Below are 21256 nucleotides of genomic sequence, written 5' to 3' on the forward strand. Positions count from 1 at the left end.
ATATTTCCCTTCCTTGAGCTCATTTTGTACACTCTGGCTTTTTCAATCATATGCCAGGCTTATTTCCTATCCCTTTACATGTGCTTGAAACAATGTTACTATTTATTAGGCAAAAGTTCTATACAAAGATATATTTGTTAGATCAAGCTTGTTATCATTAATTGAACATTACAATATCCTTTTAAATCTGATGCCCTGTTGAGTGCGGTATAATAAAGTCTTTCACTCAAGTTTTTTAGTTTCCTCGTATTTTTATCAGCATTTACTTCATTTATTTCAAAGCTATACTATTCAAGGTTCCAGAAGTTTCAGAAAAACCAAAATCATGTTAGAGATTTCACAAATTGAGCCCTAGAAAATGACATGTGGTCATGGGGTTCAGGGTAGGAACATTTTCTCTGATCTGAAGCCTAAGCCCAACTTATTCAAATGTTGGAATGGAATCATATTGGTTAAGGTTTCCCTGACACTTAAGAAGGCAATCCACCGAAACGGAATTGAACCATTAAGAGCATGGGCTTAGTCAAGGTCATTGTTCTTGTCTAGCTGTAGTCACTGAAAGTAGAGACTGTATAGTGTAACTGGTGAGTCAGGAGCTGCTCTGGTTCTGGCTCCAGTTTTCCCCAGCAAAACACAGGAGAAACAATTTTCCCTCTGGGTTTGATTTCTTTTCCCCTAAAAACCATTCAAGTGTACAGTGAATTTGAAGTGGATCATTTCTCAGTTTCAGTGTGAACGTCCTAGAATCTTCAATGACTCTTGGGGCCAGCCACATGTATGCTAAAACCGTGGGAAAGTTAAGGCAGACATAGCCAAAGATGAATCCTCCCAGCTCTTGGGAATCACCTGTGCACTCTGATCCCTGTTCTCCTTATCTTCTTTGCCTTTGTCGGTTATCTTTGTTTCTTCCTCAGCTAGCTGTTTCCTGCGTTTCTCCCGCCTTTCTTCCAGCTCCTCATCCCTCAGGAATTCCAGGTGATTGACAATGGGCACTTTAACAACTGGACCAAAGAAGCAAAGATCGGAGGCTGCTCAGGGGAGGTGGGGGAGAAAGCCAAGAGGCAGAGCTTGGGGCCACAGAGAACCAGGGAAACAACTTTCCATGCACTGTCCCAGCCCTGGAAGACTCACTACTGCCCTGATAACCAAACTGCCACACACCTGAAACACAGTCATGCATGCTCTCAGCATCAAGAACTTTGCATTCCTCTGTCCAACGGGTCAGGGCTGTGGGGATGCTGGACAGGGTCCCTGTAGAGAAACAAAGGAGAGTGAGACTCTTGGCATTGTCATGCATCAATTGATCCAAAAATTGCAGTATTTCCTTAACAGGACCCAATGTCTATCACAAGGTTTGGAACATCATAGGTATCCAGATATAATACGGTTTTTATTGCCCTTGGCTAAATCACTGAGTGGTTCTGGCTCCTATAAAATGGGATTTCTCCAGGCAGGGCAGATACTGTTCTGCTTTCCCTCAGCAGGGAAAAAGAACCAGACAAACGTTACCCTCTCTTTCACCACATAAACTTGCCTGCTTGGCTGGTAGCTGTACTCTGATCATGGAAAAAGTCATCCAGTAGTTCATCGTCAGACCGGGCGATGATGTGGACGTCATCGTTGCCCACTAGGAGGCGGGCCCGGCCTCGGCTTTGTAGGGGAAGGCTGCTGCTCAGCTGAAGGATGTCAGCAGCAGCAGAGGGACCAAGCAACCTGTAGGGTGATGGTGGGGTACCATGGTCACTGTACATCCACAGGGACACTGCAAACTGTTATTGTGAGATCCTTTCTGTATCCTCTACGAAATGCATGACATTATTATGGACCTGATCATATTGCACATAAGTCTTAGTTACTTTTCTAACTACTCCATCAGTTTGCAAACTTGTTTTGGGCTAAGGTTGCGTATTACTCCATAGTTCCTGGAACAGAGTGAGCGTCACTGATAATACCAGGCACTGTGTTAGGGTACAGTATCTCTCTTATACACCCACTACCGTCTGTGCATTGACCATTATGATAACTATATTCCTTCCTTTCACTTCTAAAATTGTTTCTCCCTAGTGGGAGAAACTCTAAGCTAAAAGGCAGGGATCCTGTCCTGACCATATCTTAAGTGCTAAGTGTTTGGCGTATGAGATGCTTAGTGACTGCTGACTGTATGTACAGGACACTTAAGCAGAAAAACATGTTATACAATTTGGTATTCTCCCAAAGGCTGCACATATAATCCACAAAGAAACAGGACAAATACATTATCTGTGTGTGTGACAAGAGCATTATCCCCCCAGGTCAAGACAATGCTGAAGCTCACTGAGCCCAACAATCTTCCTTGTAACTCACCTCTGGAGTATAAGAGGAGGATTGGGCTGACGATTCCCAGGGTAGTGAACGTGAATGGTGTGGCCTGTGTTGGCCGTCAGCTGCCTCAGGGTCCTCTGACTGCGCCCAATGCCCTGGGTGAGACGCGTTGTAGAAGAGCCACTGCCCAGCGTCAGGGAACTGTGGTCTGCATGGCGTACCATCAGTGGGTGGGTGGTAGGGATATTTCCTGGGGATGGGGGGATGTCTGCTGCAAGGACAGTATGCGAAGGGGTCAGTGCCAAAAAGAAATTTCTTCTGTGGTTGTTCAAGCAGAACCATGTCTCCTGGGCCTTACTTCCTCACACGGAAACCTGAGCTTTGTCCTTTCTCCCTCATTCCCACGCCTTATCTACGATCACTGACACTACCATGGCTTATGCCACCATCTCTCACCTAGATACTGCGACAGCCTCCTAAATAGTACTTGCTCCCAATCCATTCTCTATACTAAGCCACAGTGATGCTTGTAGGCCCCTCAGAAACATGCTGTTCTCTCCACCTTGACGACTCCTCTCCCCCTTCTTCACCTGCACTTTTGTTTTTGGCCTAGATATCACTTTTTCTGATTCTACAAATGGGCCTAAAAACCCTTTACTCTGTGCTTTCTTATCATACTACAACGTAATGCCTGCTGACTCATATTCCTAATAGACCATAAGCTCCTATGAGGGAAAAGGATTGTTTTCTTTTTTATTGCCGTATCCCTAGCACCTAGGACACACCTCAAATATTTGTTCAATTTGCTGAATGGACAGAGGCTCAACTTAATAAGGAAGATTGATGGAAATCACAAAAATGCAAAGAAAATCACAAAATAGAAAGTATCTTGAAAATTATGTAATCCACCCCATTTTTTTTTCTTTTCACATTTTTCATTTACAGGTGACAAACTGAGGCTCAAAGGTGACAAACTGAGGCTCAAAGAGGTAAGAGACTACTTGGCCAAGACAACAGACCAGAACAGTTCAGTGTTTTCTGCTATATCATGCTTGTGATTTGGGAGTAAAGACCTGCCTTCTCAAGACAGCTTGGTTTTAAGAACTGGATGCTAAAAGGGAACTCTGACGTTGATGGGGGAAGAGAGAAGAGATTCACTCTCTCCTCCGAAAAGATGCATTTTTGATGAACAGAGTGAATGTGTTCAAATCTACTCCCCAATGCCAAGCTCAAAGGTGTCTACCCAAACTCTCAAGATCCAGTGTTACAGACATAAGGATTAGTGATTGCCCTATCACTGTAGTGTACACATGGGTGCCTGATGCAGTCAGCCTTGGTCTCACTTTTTTTTTAATTCAAGCAAATCATCAAGTTGTCCAGGCTCTAAAATGGCTGGCTGCCTGTTTACTGAGGTGGAGAGAACAAAAGGAGCCTCTCACAGTTCCTCCTTCTAGGTATACACTTACTGAGAGAGATGGATTCAGATATCCCTTGCCCCAGGAAGTTGGCATAAGAAAAGAGGTGCTTTCTGTATCAGATTGATAGCTGCTCTAGTTCAGGGTATAAGAAGCAAGAGATAAAACCCAGCTGAGCCCCTGTGTCTTACTAGCACTGGAGAACATGTTGTCAAACTCAATGATGAGATCATCCTCCCGGTCAAAGCGCTCAAATCGGACCAAGGGAGAAGCGTTCATATCAGGGTAATCCTCATCCAATTCCATTTCAGAGCCATCGTCGTCATCGTCTTCATCTCCCTCTTCACCTTCATCATCCTCCTTAAGGGGAAAATAGGAGATGGAGAATTGCTGGAGGTAAGGATTTTCTGAAGTCTGGTGTCATGGCCACATTTGCACATGAGGGAGGGAGGCGTTGAGGCTAGCAACCCAGACTGTTGGTTTTCTCCAGCTGTGTGTTCCCATGGAAGAGGACGTCTGAACCAACCCAAACACAGTCCCCCCTCACCTGATCATCTTCCTCATCTTCCTCCTCCTCCTCCTCTTCATCCTGACTATCATCCTCATCCTCGTTACTGCCACTGCTGTCCTCTTCCTGAGTGTGCTCCTCCTCATCCTCAGGGTCCAGGATATTCATGGAATCTAAAACAAAGGGAGCACATTGGAGGACTATACTGAGTAGCTAGAAAACAGGCTACTGTGCAGGCCAGCAGATTGAGTGGGAAGGCGATGGGGTATTTGACTCTAGGAGAGGAAGAACCAGATCTGGGGTGATGTACAGACTTAGTGAGCCAGCCCCGATTTCCTGAGAGTGCCAACCAATGCATCAATATGCTGAGCCATGCGGCTGAATGTGGAGGCTGGCTATAGGGTGGTGCTTGAGGAGCCATGGTCTAGGACTTGGCCAAGTCTGTTGGTGCCCCCTTGCCTTTCCAGCCCTACTTTGCTACTGACTGCATCCTGTTGGTAAGAAGGAATCTGGAGCGATGATAGCAGGTGGGTGAGAAGAAAGCGAACCAAGTAAGAAGTGACAAACTTTTGGGCAAGCAGTAGTTAACATGTTATTTGAAAAACTGGCTGAGGATAAAGTGGATGGTGTATGTCAGCGCATGCAGACAGATGCTTCCTTATTCTGCACATGTGGGCAGCTGCCTCCAGGAAAACCCTAGTATAGTGTCTGTCAGACGTGCAGGGCAAGAAGGGAGGCCTTTCCGGCCTCGGCACTCTCACCTTCTCGGTTGGCCTGCAAGGTGGAAGCTTGGCTGAGGTTGGAAGGAGCTTCATCCATCAGCACGTCCTCTTGTGATTCATCCTCTCCACTTCTGCTCACTGAAGGTTACAGAGCAGAGCCTTCACTGAACAACAGAGGACTTCCCTTTCCAGATTGGGTGGGCCTAAAGTAGCTATGTACACCCAGCAGATATCCACTATTTTTCTGGATGAGGAAGACCTGGGTTCTCTGCTGTTGACTAGCTAGGTGAGCTTGGCCAGTCACTTTACCTGTCTGAGTCTCAGTTTCCTCATACGTAAAATGGGATGATCACATCTGCCCTGCCAATCCCACTAACTGTGAAACCACAGAGGATAATGGGTGTGAAAAAGCCTTGTCAAGTTTAAGAATACATGTCTACTTCTGTTTATCCTTTGATTTTCTTCATCAATAAAATAAAAACAAGTAACATACCCTTGGAGCCAGGTGACAGTAGAGTACCTTTGCTGTTTTTCCTGAGTTGTAAAAAGCAACTTTTTTACAACTCAGCTGTAAAAGTTGTAAAAGATCCTTAGGGAATGATCACTCTTTTTACACTACTGAGACTTAGAGGCAGAAAGCTCCTGGATTCACTGAAGAACTGAAAGGAAAGTACTTTCTCACCCTACAGCCTCCATAGCCTCCTCTAGGCCTCCATGAATAAACACTCTTGATGTGCCTGTAGCCTCCTCTAGGCCTCTATGATGTGCCTGATGTATTATCTATACTGATGGCCACCCCCTCCACCTCCCCGACACAGGCAACACTTCAGACCAGCCACAGGTCTGTAGATGGCTTGTGAATTTCTCATCTGTAAGACTGTCAACATCAAGACAAGCAGCAATCTAGGCTGGCTATGAGCCCTTAGGCAGAGCTGAGCAAGCAGATGATGAGAAAAAGGGTCCTCCCGAGAGAGACTGAGGCAAAGGAAGAGGCTATACTCAGTTCTGGGGCTCTCACCTATAATTGTACTGTTCCCAGATCCGCCATCCCTCTCAAGCAACTCATCTATCAGGTCCTCCAGCTCATTCTCAACCTGGAGAGAAATAGAACATATATATGGATGCACACAAGTCTATCATTGTGCTGGTGCTCAACCCTAAAAAAAGCCAGCAAGGGGGCATATATTTCTAGGATAATATGTGACAGAGGATGTTACAGAAACACCACACACTTGGTGCTAAGAGCACAGCAACTACCACGTGCTGCCAATCCACACTCAGACTGCCCTTCAAATGGGTCCATCCCAGGTATCTGAGACCAGATTAAGTCTTTATACTCTTCAGGAATTCAGGAATACACGCAGATCTCCTTAGAGCTAGCAGCTCAGGACTGTAGGCCCCATTTCTTACCATTGCTACCAGCTCCAGAAATTACAATGCTTTCTTTAGGGTCTGTAGAAGACTGCCATTTGAATGCCCCAGTGAGAGCTGGTGCTATAGGCACAACAGTGATGTTAAGGAGTGTCCATTAATGACCAGAACCAAGTAAATCAAAGACCCTAGGCCCAAAGGGCTCAGGCCAGCTTTCTATATCAACATTTCACCCATGCCTATGTTTTCTTGTTGGGATCTACTCCATTTTATAGATAGTATATGGCATCCTGGCTCTGCACCCACCCCTCATTTAATACAATTCAAACACATTTACTGAGCATCTACTAAGCATTATCATCTGTGCTCCTCTGCAAAATAGACAAATGAATTTAGGCAAGGATCTAAAGTACTCACCCACCCACACCACTTGGGGGTTTGGTTCAGCACCACAACAGGGGTATGTTGGGTGATCTGCCTCCCTACCTGCATCTCTTGTGAACTGAGCACCTCAGGCTGCCCAGCAATCACCACTGAGTCGGTTTCAGCCTCCCCATCCATGATATCCCCATCTGCCACCTCTGTCTGAGTGACATCATGATCCTCCTCCTGCACTTCTGCTTCCCCAGGCTCGCCTGAAACAATCAACCAACCAGCAAAATAATCAAAGGGTGCCTATGTGCAGGGCACCATGAGACAAGCGTAAGACAGTAAGGTCCCTTCCCTGGGCAAATTTACAAGTTCTCAGAGAATAAATGAATGGGTGACAAAGGAAAAGACAAGGCTACGTGTGAGGATAGCCAAATAAGGCTGCAATTTTAAGGAATTCTTTGTGGGGCAGATTCCCACGCCACTATGACAGATCTGTGGAAGGCCAGCAAGTTCCCAGGGAAACAATACCAAGCTAGAACAGTTGTGATGCCATGCCCATAAAATAACTACACCCACCCGGCCAGCTCTCCAGTCCATTGGCTGATTCCCTACCTGGGTCCTGTTGGTTGCTATTAGAGTCTTGAGCAGCTCCTTGGGCATCCTGCTCAGACTTGCTCTTGCTAGAAGCACTCTTGCTGCCAAAAAGGCTACTGGGCTGGTTCACAATCCGGGAAAGTGTTTCCAAAGGCTTCAGAGCAGCATTGACTGTGTTGGCCATGTTGGGACTGAGATAAAGGAAGATACAGAGATGAACTGAGCACAGAAATCCATACTAAAAGGAACCAAGGCTCATCAGAGTAACAACTGATCCCAGGAATGGGACATGGAAGGTACAAGGTGAGCCTGAGACATCTTGTTGTGCCAGAAGGCCTTCAAAAGCAAGAAGGCTTTAAAGAATTAATGGGGTCATTACCACAGGCCAAACCTTAGCATCAAAAAGAATAATGATGGTAATAGATTATAACACATTAAATATAATCTGCAGCCACAGGGAAACAAATGCAGGCAGAAAAAGGTCTTCATTATATAAGAATGCCAGCTAATAAACAGGAATGAGAGAATCAGAAAACTATCACTGCAACCAGCAATGTTAAGTGATCTAGGTAAAGACCACTAGTGAATGCTAAAACTAGTGAGTTAAAAATCTTCAGGGCATAGGATATTCACGTGATCTTCACGTGAACTTAAAGCATCACCTCACGGATAATTTGTTAATACAAAGTGGAACTCTAACCATTAACTATGTGATCAAACTTAGTATCACCCAATAATGGGACCAAGTGGCATTATGCGTCTCCTGATGTGATGCACTGAAAAAGGCAAACATCACCTATGTAGTATTCTTGCCAAAAAAAGTTTACCCTGAACCTAACCATAAGGAAGCAATTAGACAAATCCAGACTATGGGATGTTCTATAAGACATTCGACCTTCTGGACTCTTCAAAACAGTCAAATGTCAAAAAAATAAGAGACACGTGGCAATCAAATACAATGAATGATGCTCTCTGGATCCTGGATCAACACACTCTCCTCCGGGATATAAAGACATTCTTGGAATAATTGGAGATAGATGAATATGAAGTACATAGTGAGTATTATTATATTAATGGTAAGCTTCTTAGAGGTGATGACGGTATTTTAGCTATGTAATGGAATGTTTGTTCTTAGGAGACACATGCTGAAGTATTCAGAGATTAAGCATCACGTTTATAACAAATCTCAAATGATTTACCTCACGAAAAGAGGAGGGGGGGGGAACTAAGGCAAATAGGACAGAATGCTAACCACTGGTTAATCTAGGTGAGACATACAGTGCTCATTATACTGTGAGCTCAAAATTTTTAAACATTTAAAAAAACTGATGAGGTTGTTATCAAATGAACAAAGAAGTCAGTTTGAAGAGGTCCCACAAGCCCAAAGGTGTAATGAAAAAGAACATGAAGAATGAGCATGAAAAGAAGGATAACTGTAGTGATCCAAGTAATTCAATCAGATTTTAAAAATTAAGGAAAATTCATGAGTCCATAATACTACACAGAAAATAGAAAGCCAGAGCTCGTATTTGAGGTGGAGTTTAATCCATTTTTGACTTTACTCTGAAAATTGGTGACTGAAGGGAAAAAATTAAGTTTTTATCCTGGCTTTTTAGTAGGAACTGTATTATAGGGTAACCAACTTTCCCTCTTGAACTGGAGCTAGAATCACAGAAATATAGCAGCTAATAATGTAGAAGGAATGACAGAAATTACAAAGTTGTCATCGATAACCCTCTAAGAAATTAAAAGACACAGGCAAGGATTATCAACTGGTGTTAAGACCATTAATTAGGTATATGGTTGATAGGGAACTAGACATTTGTACAGTGCTGAAGTAATAACACTGTTATTTTCTGGTAAGAAGGAGGAAAATATAACAGTACAATGATGATTATCACTCTACCCTAGTGGTCAATCTTATCATGATTAATGGTAGTTCAAAGAGATGCATTTCCCCATGATACAATATGAAATGTACATCATCATCTATGATATATCCTAGCCAAATAATGTTTAAATTGCTCCATTAAGCCTCTACCTCTAAGCTTACAGCAAACAGGGAGTAAAAGCAACAAGTTAAACTACACTTCGTGGAACCAAGTGGACCAAATCTAGGAAAACATTCTACAGGTCTGATCACTTCAATAAATTCGTTCATGAACAACAGCAATAAAATGAAGATTAAAAAAATTAAGGACCTGTATTAGAATAACAGAGACTCAGAGGACATAACCAGATGTAATACAAGGTCCATAATAATCTTCTTACAATAATTAAGAGGGGGGAAGCTTGGGAAAAAACTACTGATACAGACCAACTCATGAGTTTGTGGCAAATGAGAGAATTAAGGCCCAAAGAAAGGAAAGTGCCTTGCTTAAAAGCAACAATACTAAGAACTCAGGTTCCCGCCTACATCCAAACTCTTCCTATCATACTGGCTGCTAATTACTTATCTGGCAAGGATACATGAAATACTAGGCAAATGGACAAGTATGAAGCACGATTAAGAAGAGGGCAAAAGCCTGGTGCTGGAGGTCAGGAATAATTTTACCTGGACAGGTCCAGGCTGTGAGGCACTCTGGCCAGGTCATTAACCAGTCCCTTCTTCAGGAAGAGTCGAATGATGTTGTTCATGCCATTGTGTTGAGTCTTGGCTGTTGCACTGCTGTAGAAACTGGAGGTGGAGGGGCAGGACTCCATGATAGTACTGATGATACACATCACTGCCTGAAGCCTAGGAGAGAAGTTTGACATCTCTATCACGTGAATACAGCCCATTCTTAGGCCACGTCTTCACTAACTTGCCTCAGATAACCCTCCTGGTTTCTTCTGTGTTTCCTTCTGGAAGTAACATCTAAACAGGTAAGAAAGAACTCACTCCCTGGGTGGAGGCATTCTTCATTTTCTTTAAACATAATTTGAAAAAGTAAAGTTGAATAACCCCCTCAACTTCTTACTTGAAGACCCTAGAAATATAATGAAAACATCCCTTTGTTTTCTCTAAGCCGTTTACCCACCTCCTCCAAGTGTCATTAGTGCTTTGGGTATTTGGTAGCACTAGAACTATCTGAGAGAACCAGAGAATGTACAGTGCCAGGATGACCAGAACTCTTCTTCAAATGCAAGGAATCTATGGGACAAGAATGAAGTTAGGGGATGCTACTGGTTATTAGCACTAAGTCAGGCACGGATTTTACCTGGCATGTTTCTCTGTACTCTCAGCCATAGCCAGTGCCCTTCCCAGGGCTGCTTTTACTTCATTCACAAGGGCCACCTGGGCATCTGTGCCACTCCCTGCGGCAGCCAGGCTTGCGAGGAATAGGCGGGCCAGGGCAGGTGTATCCTTGTCTTCTGCATTCTGGGTATGTGGGAGGAGGTGGTCCAGGACAAAAGCTAGCACACTGCAGTCCTGAAAAGTCATTAATCGTGACATTTACTCACAAGCACAATTACGCCATACTGTTTGCACATCAACAAGGTACACGCATACAGAACTGATCCTTGGAGTCATCCAGTCACTGATTATCAGGCCCACTTTATAGACGAAAAAACCAAGACTTAAAGGTGCAAGCCAAGTGAGTAACAAATCTTGAGTTTATGCTTCCAAATTCCATTCATTTTTCACAAGCTTACACATCTTCATTAATCTGAGGCCTAAAGAAATGTGGCTTGCCAAAGAACTTAAGTCAATGGCGATGATTCAAACCTTGATCCCTAATTCAGTGCTACAATTACTCCAGTTTCTAATTAAATTGTAGTATTTACTGAAACCTACAATGTGCCCAGGACCCTGGGCTAAAAATTGGCAGGGGTTGAATGAGAAACACACAGCACAGTCACAGATATGGATATGCAGAAATAGTTAATGCAGTGTTACTTAAAATATCAAAAAAGGCCCAATAACAGGGAAGGAAATTAAGTCAGACTTTCCCTCCCCCTCTAAAAATGATTTCTGCCCTGATAATTCTTTATCTTAGAAAGAAACTTAGTTCTGTTGTCATTCAAGTAGATTTTGGATCAAAATGCAGTGGCGATTTTGGAACTAGATAGAGATGATGGTTGCACGACACTGAATGTAAAATGCCACTCAACTGTATACTTTAAGATAGTTTTATGTGCATTTTACCTCAATTTAAAAAATGCATTGAAGGGACCTCCCTGCTGGTCAAGTGGTTAAGACTCCGAGCTCCCAATGCAGGGGGCCTGGGTTCGAGCCCTGGTCAGGGAACTAGATCCTGCATGCTACAACCAAGAGCCCACATACTGCAACTAAAAGAGCCCGGGTGCTGCAACAAAGACCCGGTGCAGCCAAATAAATAAATAAATATTTTTTAAAAATGCACTGAATAATTCTAGGCTCTGGGTAATAAGATAAGGTGACCCTGTTAACTATTAGAAATAAAAATTTCCCAGTAGTGAATAAAATACAAACTTAAAACAGTTTTCTGAAAAAAAGTGTAACATTACCAGTAAAAACTGAAAAAAAAAAAGCCTTGCAATTTGGGCAACTGAGTGGATTCGTGCAACCATGACTGAGTGGAAGGAATCTGGATTTGAAACCAGAGACCTGGGCTCTAATCCTAGTCTTGCTACTCTGAAGTGTGGCCTTGGGCAAGTTACTGACCTCTCTGAGCCTTCTCTTCTCTCTGTTAAGGGGAGCAATACCAACAACCTTGCAGTGCTGAGGTGAGGATTATCAATAGTATCTATAAAGCACCTATGAGTACCCAGTACCAGTAAGTGGGTGACTTGACACATATTAAAGCAGATACTTAATAAATTTGCAATTAAGTGTCTTATTCCATAAGTATGCTATTATAACTACAACTGGCATAAATGAGTATAAGCTTTGAAATAAACGCCTAATGTATACTTAATACACACATTCCATAAAGGGCTTATATCCAGAATATATAAAGAACTCAGTAGAAAATAAGAATAAAAGACTTGGACACTTCACAAAAAAGAATATACAAATGGCCAATAAAGACAGGGAAATTTTAACCACAATGCAATACCAGTATGAACCTACTAGAATGGTTAAAATGAAAAACAGGAATACCAAGTATTGGCAAGGAGGTGAAATAATCCAAACACCCATATGCTGTGCTGGTGATAATATAAATTGACACAACTGCTCTGGAAAATTTGTTATCAGTTGCTAAAGCTGAACAGACCAGCAACTCCACTCCTAGGCACATAGCACCCAACAGAAATATATGAACTCACGTATGAACGTGTGTTGAGTGTGTGTGTATAAATACACACACAGACATGAACTTATGTATGTACCAAGACATTTGTATGAGAGTGACTGTAGCAGCACTACTTTTAATACTTCCAAAAGGAAAACTAGCCAACTGTCAATAAGCACTAGAATGGATAAGACTGTGTTACATTCACACAATGGAATGCTATACAGCAATGAATATAAACTAAAACTACACACAAAGATGTAGTTGCAAACATGTTAAGCAAAAGAAGCCAGACACAGAACATACTGTAAGATTCCACTTATATAAAGCACAAACCCAATTCACGAACACAAGATAATGGTGACCTTATGGAAGTTCAAAGGGGAAGGGGAGATGTGCAAAGGTGTGAGTGGGATTAGTTTTTGTGGAGTTTCTAATGTTGAATTTAGTGGTAGTCATCCAAGAAAAATTAACTGGTGAATCACTTAGGAGTTGTGTATTTTTGTATGCATTTTAAAAGCTTGCATTAAGCTTAAAAAATGGCAGCTGCTGTCATAGATTCTTTGTCTGCAACATTATTGCCCCTGTTCCATTCTCACACCCTTTACTGCTTACTAACCATAAAATAACTATGTGACCTCCAAAACAAGGTCTCCTTTATGAAAAAAACCTCCTTGGGTACCCCTTTTACATATATGGGAACATGATATGGTTTCTTAAAGTGTCCTTTCACTTGAAAAATCCAACCTGAAGATAATTCTGTATCAGGACATATAAAATATGACTTCATTCTTTCCCATGCTCTACTGATGAACATTTAGGCTTTTCTTATATTCTATTTATTACCAATACTATTACCACATCAGGTGTCTTTGCACAGGTGTGAGTACATCTGGAAGATAAGCTCCAATACTGTGTACTTCATTTATTCTCCTGTCTCCTAGATACCTTTACCTAGGTGATCCACAGATACCTCTCAAATTCTATATTTTCTCTTCAAACCATTTCCTCCTCTAACAAAAGGAATAAAAAAAACAAAACAAGAAACATCTCTCGAATCCTTGATTTCACCTTTATCCTCCAAATCCCATCTCGTCCATTTCTACTGTTAAAACATCTCTTCAACTCATTCATTTCCCCCACCAACTTCATCAAGGTCCTGTATTACCTAGACTACTATATCAGCATCCTGACTGGTCTCTCTGACTCCAACCTTGCCTTTTGCAGTCTCTAATAAGGCAGACCAAGTGATTTTCTACAAAACAAATTAACAAACTACATCAACTCACTCCCTGCGAATGAGCCTGATGGCTCCACATCATGGAAAAAAAGGCCTAGCTCTTTAATGTGTCTTAAGAGGCCTCTGCCTCTCTCATCACTGGGTTAGCATGCACGGGCTCCTAGCAAAACATCCAACACATAGCAGGTATCCAAATGATTAACAGTATAAAATATTAAGCAGAAATTAGAAATCTTACCTCTTTGATCAGCTCAGACTGGCCCACAGTATAGCTGTAGTTGGCAATCAGGGTAGCAATACCAACATAGGATCTCACCAACTCTGCCAGAAGCCGAAGAATAGTGGAGGTGGGCATTAACGGTTTGCTGCCCTTGCCTTTCTGCTTGCCTTCCTCAGACGCCCGGTCCCCTTCTTTATCTTTCTTCCCATCCCGAGACTCCTCCGGAGTTGAAGCTGTTGAGAAAGAGCCAAACACTGGTTCAATTCCACACTGGAATATTGGCAAAATCAAGTCTTAGGTGGAAAGGATACTTCAGGCCACTAGTACAAATTGAATGCCCTCCTCCTACTGCAGTGGAAAGACAGATAGCTAATATGACACAGGTCTCAGATGTGCTCTACGGATATAGTTACAACAGACAGGCTTTACCCAACTGTTCGCACATCTTCCGCCATTTCCCTCCTCTTATACATTTTATGTTCCAGAAATACTGTACTAATAGTAGTTCTCCAAACATGCCTTGTATACACTTTTTACCTCTTCTTCCCACATGTCTGTGTGGCACACATTTACTTAATCTAGCTAAGCTCAAAAGATGATCTCCTCTATAAATGCTTTCCTGCTTCATCCAGGCATACTGACATGCTATCATTATCACGTGCCCACTATATCTTATCCCAGCACGCCTCCATTCCAGCAGTTATCTTGTACTAAAAGCACTGCATGTCACCCTCACTAGACAAAATTCTTTAAGTGCAGGGAATGAGTCTGATTCATTTTGGTGTCTACTATAGTCTGCCACATAGTGGGCAATGATGCTTCCCTTGAATGATACTACCATCACCCACACTATACACTACATATGAGCAGTAAGTCCACCAAAATGAGTTAACCAATATTTTACCAATTATTAGCCTTTTAAGCTTATCCTCCAGGGACTAAACTGGCATTAAGTACATCTCAACTTAGATTTCAAAGATCCTTCCTGTCAAGGAGGAGCTCTTGAAAGGTCTCATTAGAATTGCTTCCACATGACATTTCTCTAATTCTTGGCAAGTAGCCAATGGGCTCTGTTGAAACTGCTAGAAAGTAAGAATCCACCATATAAATCTTGTAGCCAGAATAGTGTCACTGGCACCAAAGTTCTATAAGCTAGCATGGACGCTACCAAAAGAAATATACGGAGAGGTTTAAAGAGTAGAACTAAAGGATGTTACCACAGCAACCACTACTGGGTTAGTTAAGTTACAGTTCCATTAACTTTATTTATTCTATATTCCCCATGTTGTACAATATATCCTTGTAGCTTATTTTATAACTAATAGTTTGTACTTCTTAATCCTCTACCCCCTATACCATCCCTCCCCAGTTCCTTCTCCCCACTGGTAACCACTAGTTTGTTCTCTTTATCTGTTGAGTCTGCCTCTTTTGTTATATTTACTAGTTTTTTAAAGATACACACATATATTTAAAAATTTATTTATTTTTTGGCTACGTTGGGTCTTCATTGCTGCACGCGGGTTTTCTCTAGTTACGGCGAGTGGCGTCTTCTCTTTGTTGTGGTGCATAGGCTTCTCATTGCGGTGGCTTCTCTTGTTGTGGAGCACGGGCTCTAGGCACGCAGGCTCAGTAGTTGCGGCGTGCAGGCTTTAGTAGTTGTGATGTGCAAGCTCAGTAGTTGCGGCTCGCGGGCTCTAGAGTGCAAGCTCAGTAGTTGTGGTACATGGGCTTAGTTGCTCTGCGACATGTGGGATCTTCCTGGACCAGGGATCGAACCCATGTCCCCCGCATTGGCAGGAGGATTCTTAACCACTGCCCCACCAGCAAAGTCCTACTAGTTTATTTTTTTAGATTCCATGTATAAGTGATACCATACAGTATTTGTCTTTCTCTGTCTGACTTATTTCACTTAGCATAATGCCCTCGAAGCCCATCCATGTTGCTGCAAATTTCATTCTTTTTAATGGCAAGTTCCATTAACTTTAGCATATAATGAGGAGTGGGTGCAGGGCCAGGATGCCATATACTATGAAATGGAATAGATCCCAATAAGAAAACGTAGGCACACGTGAAATGATGATATAGAAAGCTGGCTTTTGGGCCCAGGGTCTTTGATTTACTTGGCTCTGGGTCATTAATGGACACTCTTTAACATCACTGTTGTGCCTATAGCACCAGCTCTCACTGGGGCAATCAAATGGCAGTCTTCTGAAGACCCTAAAGAAAGCATTGTAATTTCTAGAGCTGGTGGCAATGGGGCCTACAGTCCTGAGCTGCTAGCTCTAAGGAGATCTGCATGTATTCCTGAATTCCTGAAGAATATAAAGACTTAATCTGGTCTCAGATAACTGGGATGGACCTTTTGTTTACAGAACGCTGTGCTCACCCCCGAGAAAGTTCACTTACGCAAGTAAACGTGACAATTATGCCTGTATTCCCCTATTGTCTGCCCAGGACACTCCGTTTCTTCAAGCTGTCTTCTCAAGAAATAAGAACAAGAGAAAAGCAAACCATTACCTTCTCCTTGGGCTGTCCCAGATGTGGAAGTCTCAGTGGAGGCACCATCTGCAGCAAAGACCTGACTCTATGGAGGAAGAAAACTCCTGAGCCATTATTAATTTCAAAGAGAGTTGTCCCCAAATGGCAGGACTCCTTTTCAGGGTACTGGCTGTAAATGTTATAGACTCTCTTTATCTTTTAACCACCTTTTCCTTCTGTATACTATAATCCGTGGGAAGCCATCATTATAAACAGCGACTGGAAGCTTGAGGGGAAAGGGAATGGGGGAAGATGAGAATGAAAAATGAATTAAAGAAACATTTCTAATCCAAGGAGAAAAAAGAAAATCCCAGGGACAACCCGATCTTCATTTTGAGGCAACAGATAATTTATAGATACATCAAAATTAATACCTTTGAAATATCCCTGGCATAACCCTATATCCCGTAGTAGGTACTGAAAAGGGAGAAGGCAGATAGAAGGCTGGAGCTGACTTACATTAATGGAAAATCCTGGCTGTGTGTCAAAGTCACTGCTCTGACGGGTAAGTGACCGGTACTGCTGGTATACATCATCACCCATGTCTTGCAGGAGCTGGCCAACCTCTTGAGTCATACCCCCAGGTTTAGGATCAGATTTGTCTGCTAGAAAAATAAAAACAAAACTCTTTAGACTGTGCAATGTTAATGACCATCTGGTAGCCTGGTCAATTTTGCTCCAAGTTGCTACAAGTGTTTACAAGGTAATATTGCTAGGCTTTGATTTAAGAATGAGAAATGTAGAGAGAGCATGGTTGAAAGCCTCATTCTGTAACTAGTTTTGTGACCACAGGCAATTTACTCTCCTCACTGTCCTTAGCTGTCACTACTAAGCTTAAGTGAACATACCTGACATTTTGCCTAATACAGTGAGAGGTCAATAAATGGTTGCTATATATAGCTAAATTATTATTATTATTATTTTGGGGGGGAGGAGGGTTTAGGAGGTGGGGTAAAGCAAGGAGCTCTATAAGGATTAGAGTAATGTATGGATGAAAAGCACTAAAGTAAAGACTCAGATTTTCTTGACTTGTTAAATGCACTATTCATCAACTTTTGGCAATTCTGTGGGACCTATCAAATAAGTATGTCCTGAATAAAATCCAGAAGGATCTGACTGGAATGGAACTTGAGTTCCAGGCAATTCATTCATGACTTTCCCAATACTTAAAAGCAGCACCTTAACTAAGGACAAAAGATAGGGATGGTGGTCTCAGAGGTCAGGAAGCCTAGCCACACCTTCTAATATTGTTCCCAGATCTTTGGGCAACAACTATGTTTTGTTTCTGAGAGTGAAAACATTGGAGACTTCTTGGTATTTTATTTTCAACCTGCTCAACCTGCTTATTATCTCACCCCCCCCCTTTTTTTTTTTTGCGGTATGCGGGCCTCTCACTGTTGTGGCCTCTCCCGTTGCGGAGCACAGGCTCCGGACGCGCAGGCCCAGCGGCCATGGCCCACGGGCCCAGTCGCTCCGCGGCACGTGGGATCCTCCCGGACCAGGGCACGAACCCGTGTCCCCTGCATCGGCAGGCGGACTCTCAACCACTGCGCCACCAGGGAAGCCCTCTCCTTTTTAATCTTTGTTCATTCTTCCCTCTGTATGGGATGTACTCTCATACAAAAGATTCTGGCAATCTCCTTATCCTTATCATTCATACTGTATGACTATTAACTTCTTCAGAGAAGTGGCTATGTGTCTTATTCATCTTGATTCCCAGAGAGTGGGCAAATACTTGAGTACTCACTAAGCCATGAGTTAGCTGAAGTGACCTAAACAAAGTGCCCAGCCTCCTCAGGTGGGCTAGTTACATACCTTCCTCTGGAGCATGGTATGCAGCCAAGGCATTTAGCATGTCATAGATTACTTCCTTGATAGTATCAGGAATGACAGGCAGAGGTGAGGGCTTCAAAGGGGTTGTCTTCACCAGCTGTACAGCATTAGGGCCTTTAATTCTAAGATTCTCAAATTCATCATCTGAAGCTAAGCCAAAGTGAGACAGGGAAAAATTAGTTAATAATGAACGGGTACCTACATTTAGTTACTGATAAAGACTCAGAAGCGGGGGGGCCACTTCCAAACAATGTTCAAGTAGTCTACTAGAAAATCTGGCTTTTACCTTCCCTAAATCCCACAGGATTTCATACAGCAATATCAAATAGTAAAAAAAAGAGTATAGGCTTTGGAGTTGGGGACACTTGGTTTTGAAATCCAGTTCTGTTATAGGATCATGGCCAAATTATTTCAACAAACCTCAATTTTCTCATTCTTGAAAATTTGAGGATTAAAGGAGACCATACATGAGAAATGCCCAGCACAGAGCCAGGGTGGGGCTGCCAAAATAAGTAGTCCCTTTCCCAACTTTTTTTTTTTTTTTTTTTTTGCGGTACGCGGGCCTCTCACTGTTGTGGCCTCTTCCATTGCAGAGCACAGGCTCCTGACACGCAGGCTCAGCGGCCATGGCTCACGGGCCCAGCCACTCCGCGGCATGTGGGATCTTCCCGGACCGGGGCACGAACCCGTGTCCCCTGCATCGGCAGGAGGACTCTCAACCACTGCGCCACCAGGGAAGCCCCCTTTCCCAACTTTTAATTTAAAAAACAAACAAACCAACAAACAGAAAAAACCCCAAAGCCCCACAACCCCACAGAAAAGTTGAAAGGTTAGTACAAAAAAAATCCATATACTTTTCATCTAGAATCACCATTTGTCCACCCCTAAATATGTCTACCTGCATCTAAGATCAAGGATATTTTTCTACATAGCCAGAATACCATAATACCCAAGAAATTTAACACAGATACAATTATATTATCTAATATATAGTAACTGTTCTAACTTCTCCAAATCTCCTTTATCTAGATTCAGCATCCCATCAAGGTTGGTGGTTTTCTCTCATCTCCTTTTATCTAGGAGATCCTTGCATTTTTCCCTTTCACGACATTAATATTTTGGAAGAGTCTAGGTCAGTTTTTTTATGGAATGTCTCACAATTTGTACTTATCTAATTGTTTCCTCATAATTATAGGTCAAACATTTTTGGCAAGAATACACTGTGATTCTTCCTACTGTATCACATAAGTTACATGTCCATTTGTCCCTCAATTATCACTCTATCTGTAAACCATTCACTGTTTACATTCACTATTGTCACATCAAGCTAAGTTATTTGAAGGCAAGGACTAGACTGAATGAGTCCTTGGAATCTCTGGCAGGAATTACCACAGGGCAAGGACCAGAGAAGCTACTGAACTACCCTTGAATTGACCCACTTGATCAACCAGCCAATGTCCCAATGCTTGCCTAAGGAGGTTTTCCAAGTTATAGGCTTCCTCACAGAAAATTTTTGGAGTTATACTAAGCCACAGACCTCAATGTCTCAAAGGCTAAGAGAAGGGTAAACTTACCAGTTCCTGAGCCTCGAGGGGCTGGAAGGGCAATGCGGATACAGCAGTTGGCCACTTCTGTGAAAATGTCTGGATTGCGGCATGCGGCTGGCCCAAGGACACGAAGGATGTAGTTGATCTCCCGAGAGCCGAGGCTGCCAGATACAACACCAGAGGTAGTGCTACCAGCTCCACTTGTAGCTGCTGAGCGAACAACCTAGTAAAGAAAGGGAGAACACTGCTGATTAAAGACCACTTTCTAAAACACAACTGCATTCAAGGAAGAGCTACCAAGGATTAAAATACCAACCAAGTTCTGCCTCAAGACAGTGGATGACAGCCTTTGATCTTTGGGAGAAAGATACACTTGGTCTTCCAAGTCCTATTCCTTCCCAATTCAAAAAATGTAGCTTACAAGAAAAGTTACAGCATTCAGCATACCCCCAAAATTATCAACTATTAGACTAGATGATACGTGACCTTTATATAAAATGGGTAACGTATATAGATCATTGATCATCCAGATTATGGCTCCCAAATTTAAGTGCCAGCTCCTAGCCTTCCCAAATGCCATCCCGATTTTAAACCAGAATGGTTCAAACTCTAAAAATATGTAATACTGACATCCACTTAGTATATAAGAACAAAATTAAATGCTTTCTTTATGTTTCAAAGTCAATAATCAGTCTTGGATAATGACAGCCAGGAGATATCAAACTACTTATGGACTGTTTGCTTTGATACCACAGGGCTTAGACATTGTCATGCTTTTGTTCTCATAAAATGACTTGTTAAATCATGGAAAGTATAAAGAAAATAGTTCCACTGTATTTTCCACGATCTATTGCTTTGTGAATTATGTTCATAAAGGTAAAAATCTTTTGGACTCACTGCTTTTCTTACTGAATTGGTCATGCTCTTCCGTTTAGCCTAACAACTTCTACATCTTTCCTGCCAGGCTGCAATCGTAAAATAACTCCCATTTTTTAAATACAGAAAAGTGTAATTCCACTATGTGCCATCGTTTATTCAGTCCTCTGCTGGACATTAGATCTCTAGTCTTGATATTACAAGTAATTCTACAGTGAACGTTCTTGTATATGTACTTGGCATACTTGACTTTAGTTATCAGATAAATTCTTAGCCACAGAATTTCTAGGTCAAAGGATATCTTAAACTGACAGTACCAAATTGCCCTCCAATGTGGTTGCACCAATTTCCACTCCTACCAAAAGTAAGAGTATGCCTGGTTCTTCACACCCGTACCTGCAATGGACATTATCAAGCATTTACATTTTGCTACTTGATATGTTAAACCTGCCACTGATCTTCCTTTGTTTCCCACACCCCCAAATAAAATTGCCTTTAAGCTTACAAAGTTTTCTGTCATC

At 42.3% G+C, this 21256-nt stretch overlaps 1 protein-coding gene across 8 annotated transcripts in view; it reads right to left on the reverse strand.

Annotated features, from left to right (window-relative positions):
• HUWE1 (HECT, UBA and WWE domain containing E3 ubiquitin protein ligase 1) overlaps positions 1-21256 on the reverse strand; it is a 143248-nt gene that overhangs the window by 19415 nt on the left and 102577 nt on the right. For 6 of the 8 annotated variants that reach the window (XM_082864978.1, XM_082864981.1, XM_082864982.1 and 3 more), the window contains 17 exons: positions 19887-20082; positions 18295-18462; positions 16939-17084; positions 16459-16525; positions 13960-14174; positions 10484-10695; positions 9838-10020; positions 7302-7474; positions 6804-6952; positions 5965-6040; positions 4986-5084; positions 4264-4397; positions 3908-4076; positions 2344-2572; positions 1535-1713; positions 1162-1251; positions 847-1001 (listed from right to left, as the gene is read on the reverse strand). In XM_082864978.1, coding sequence (XP_082721104.1) covers positions 847-1001; positions 1162-1251; positions 1535-1713; positions 2344-2572; positions 3908-4076; positions 4264-4397; positions 4986-5084; positions 5965-6040; positions 6804-6952; positions 7302-7474; positions 9838-10020; positions 10484-10695; positions 13960-14174; positions 16459-16525; positions 16939-17084; positions 18295-18462; positions 19887-20082 — 2640 coding nt within the window. The remainder of the gene's footprint in view (positions 1-846; positions 1002-1161; positions 1252-1534; positions 1714-2343; positions 2573-3907; positions 4077-4263; positions 4398-4985; positions 5085-5964; positions 6041-6803; positions 6953-7301; positions 7475-9837; positions 10021-10483; positions 10696-13959; positions 14175-16458; positions 16526-16938; positions 17085-18294; positions 18463-19886; positions 20083-21256) is intronic. The other 2 variants (XM_082864980.1, XM_082864983.1) reach the window with 2 other exon arrangements.

The sequence above is a fragment of the Leucopleurus acutus genome (assembly GCF_964270905.1).
Source record: "Leucopleurus acutus genome assembly, chromosome: X".
Taxonomy (NCBI): domain Eukaryota; kingdom Metazoa; phylum Chordata; class Mammalia; order Artiodactyla; family Delphinidae; genus Leucopleurus; species Leucopleurus acutus.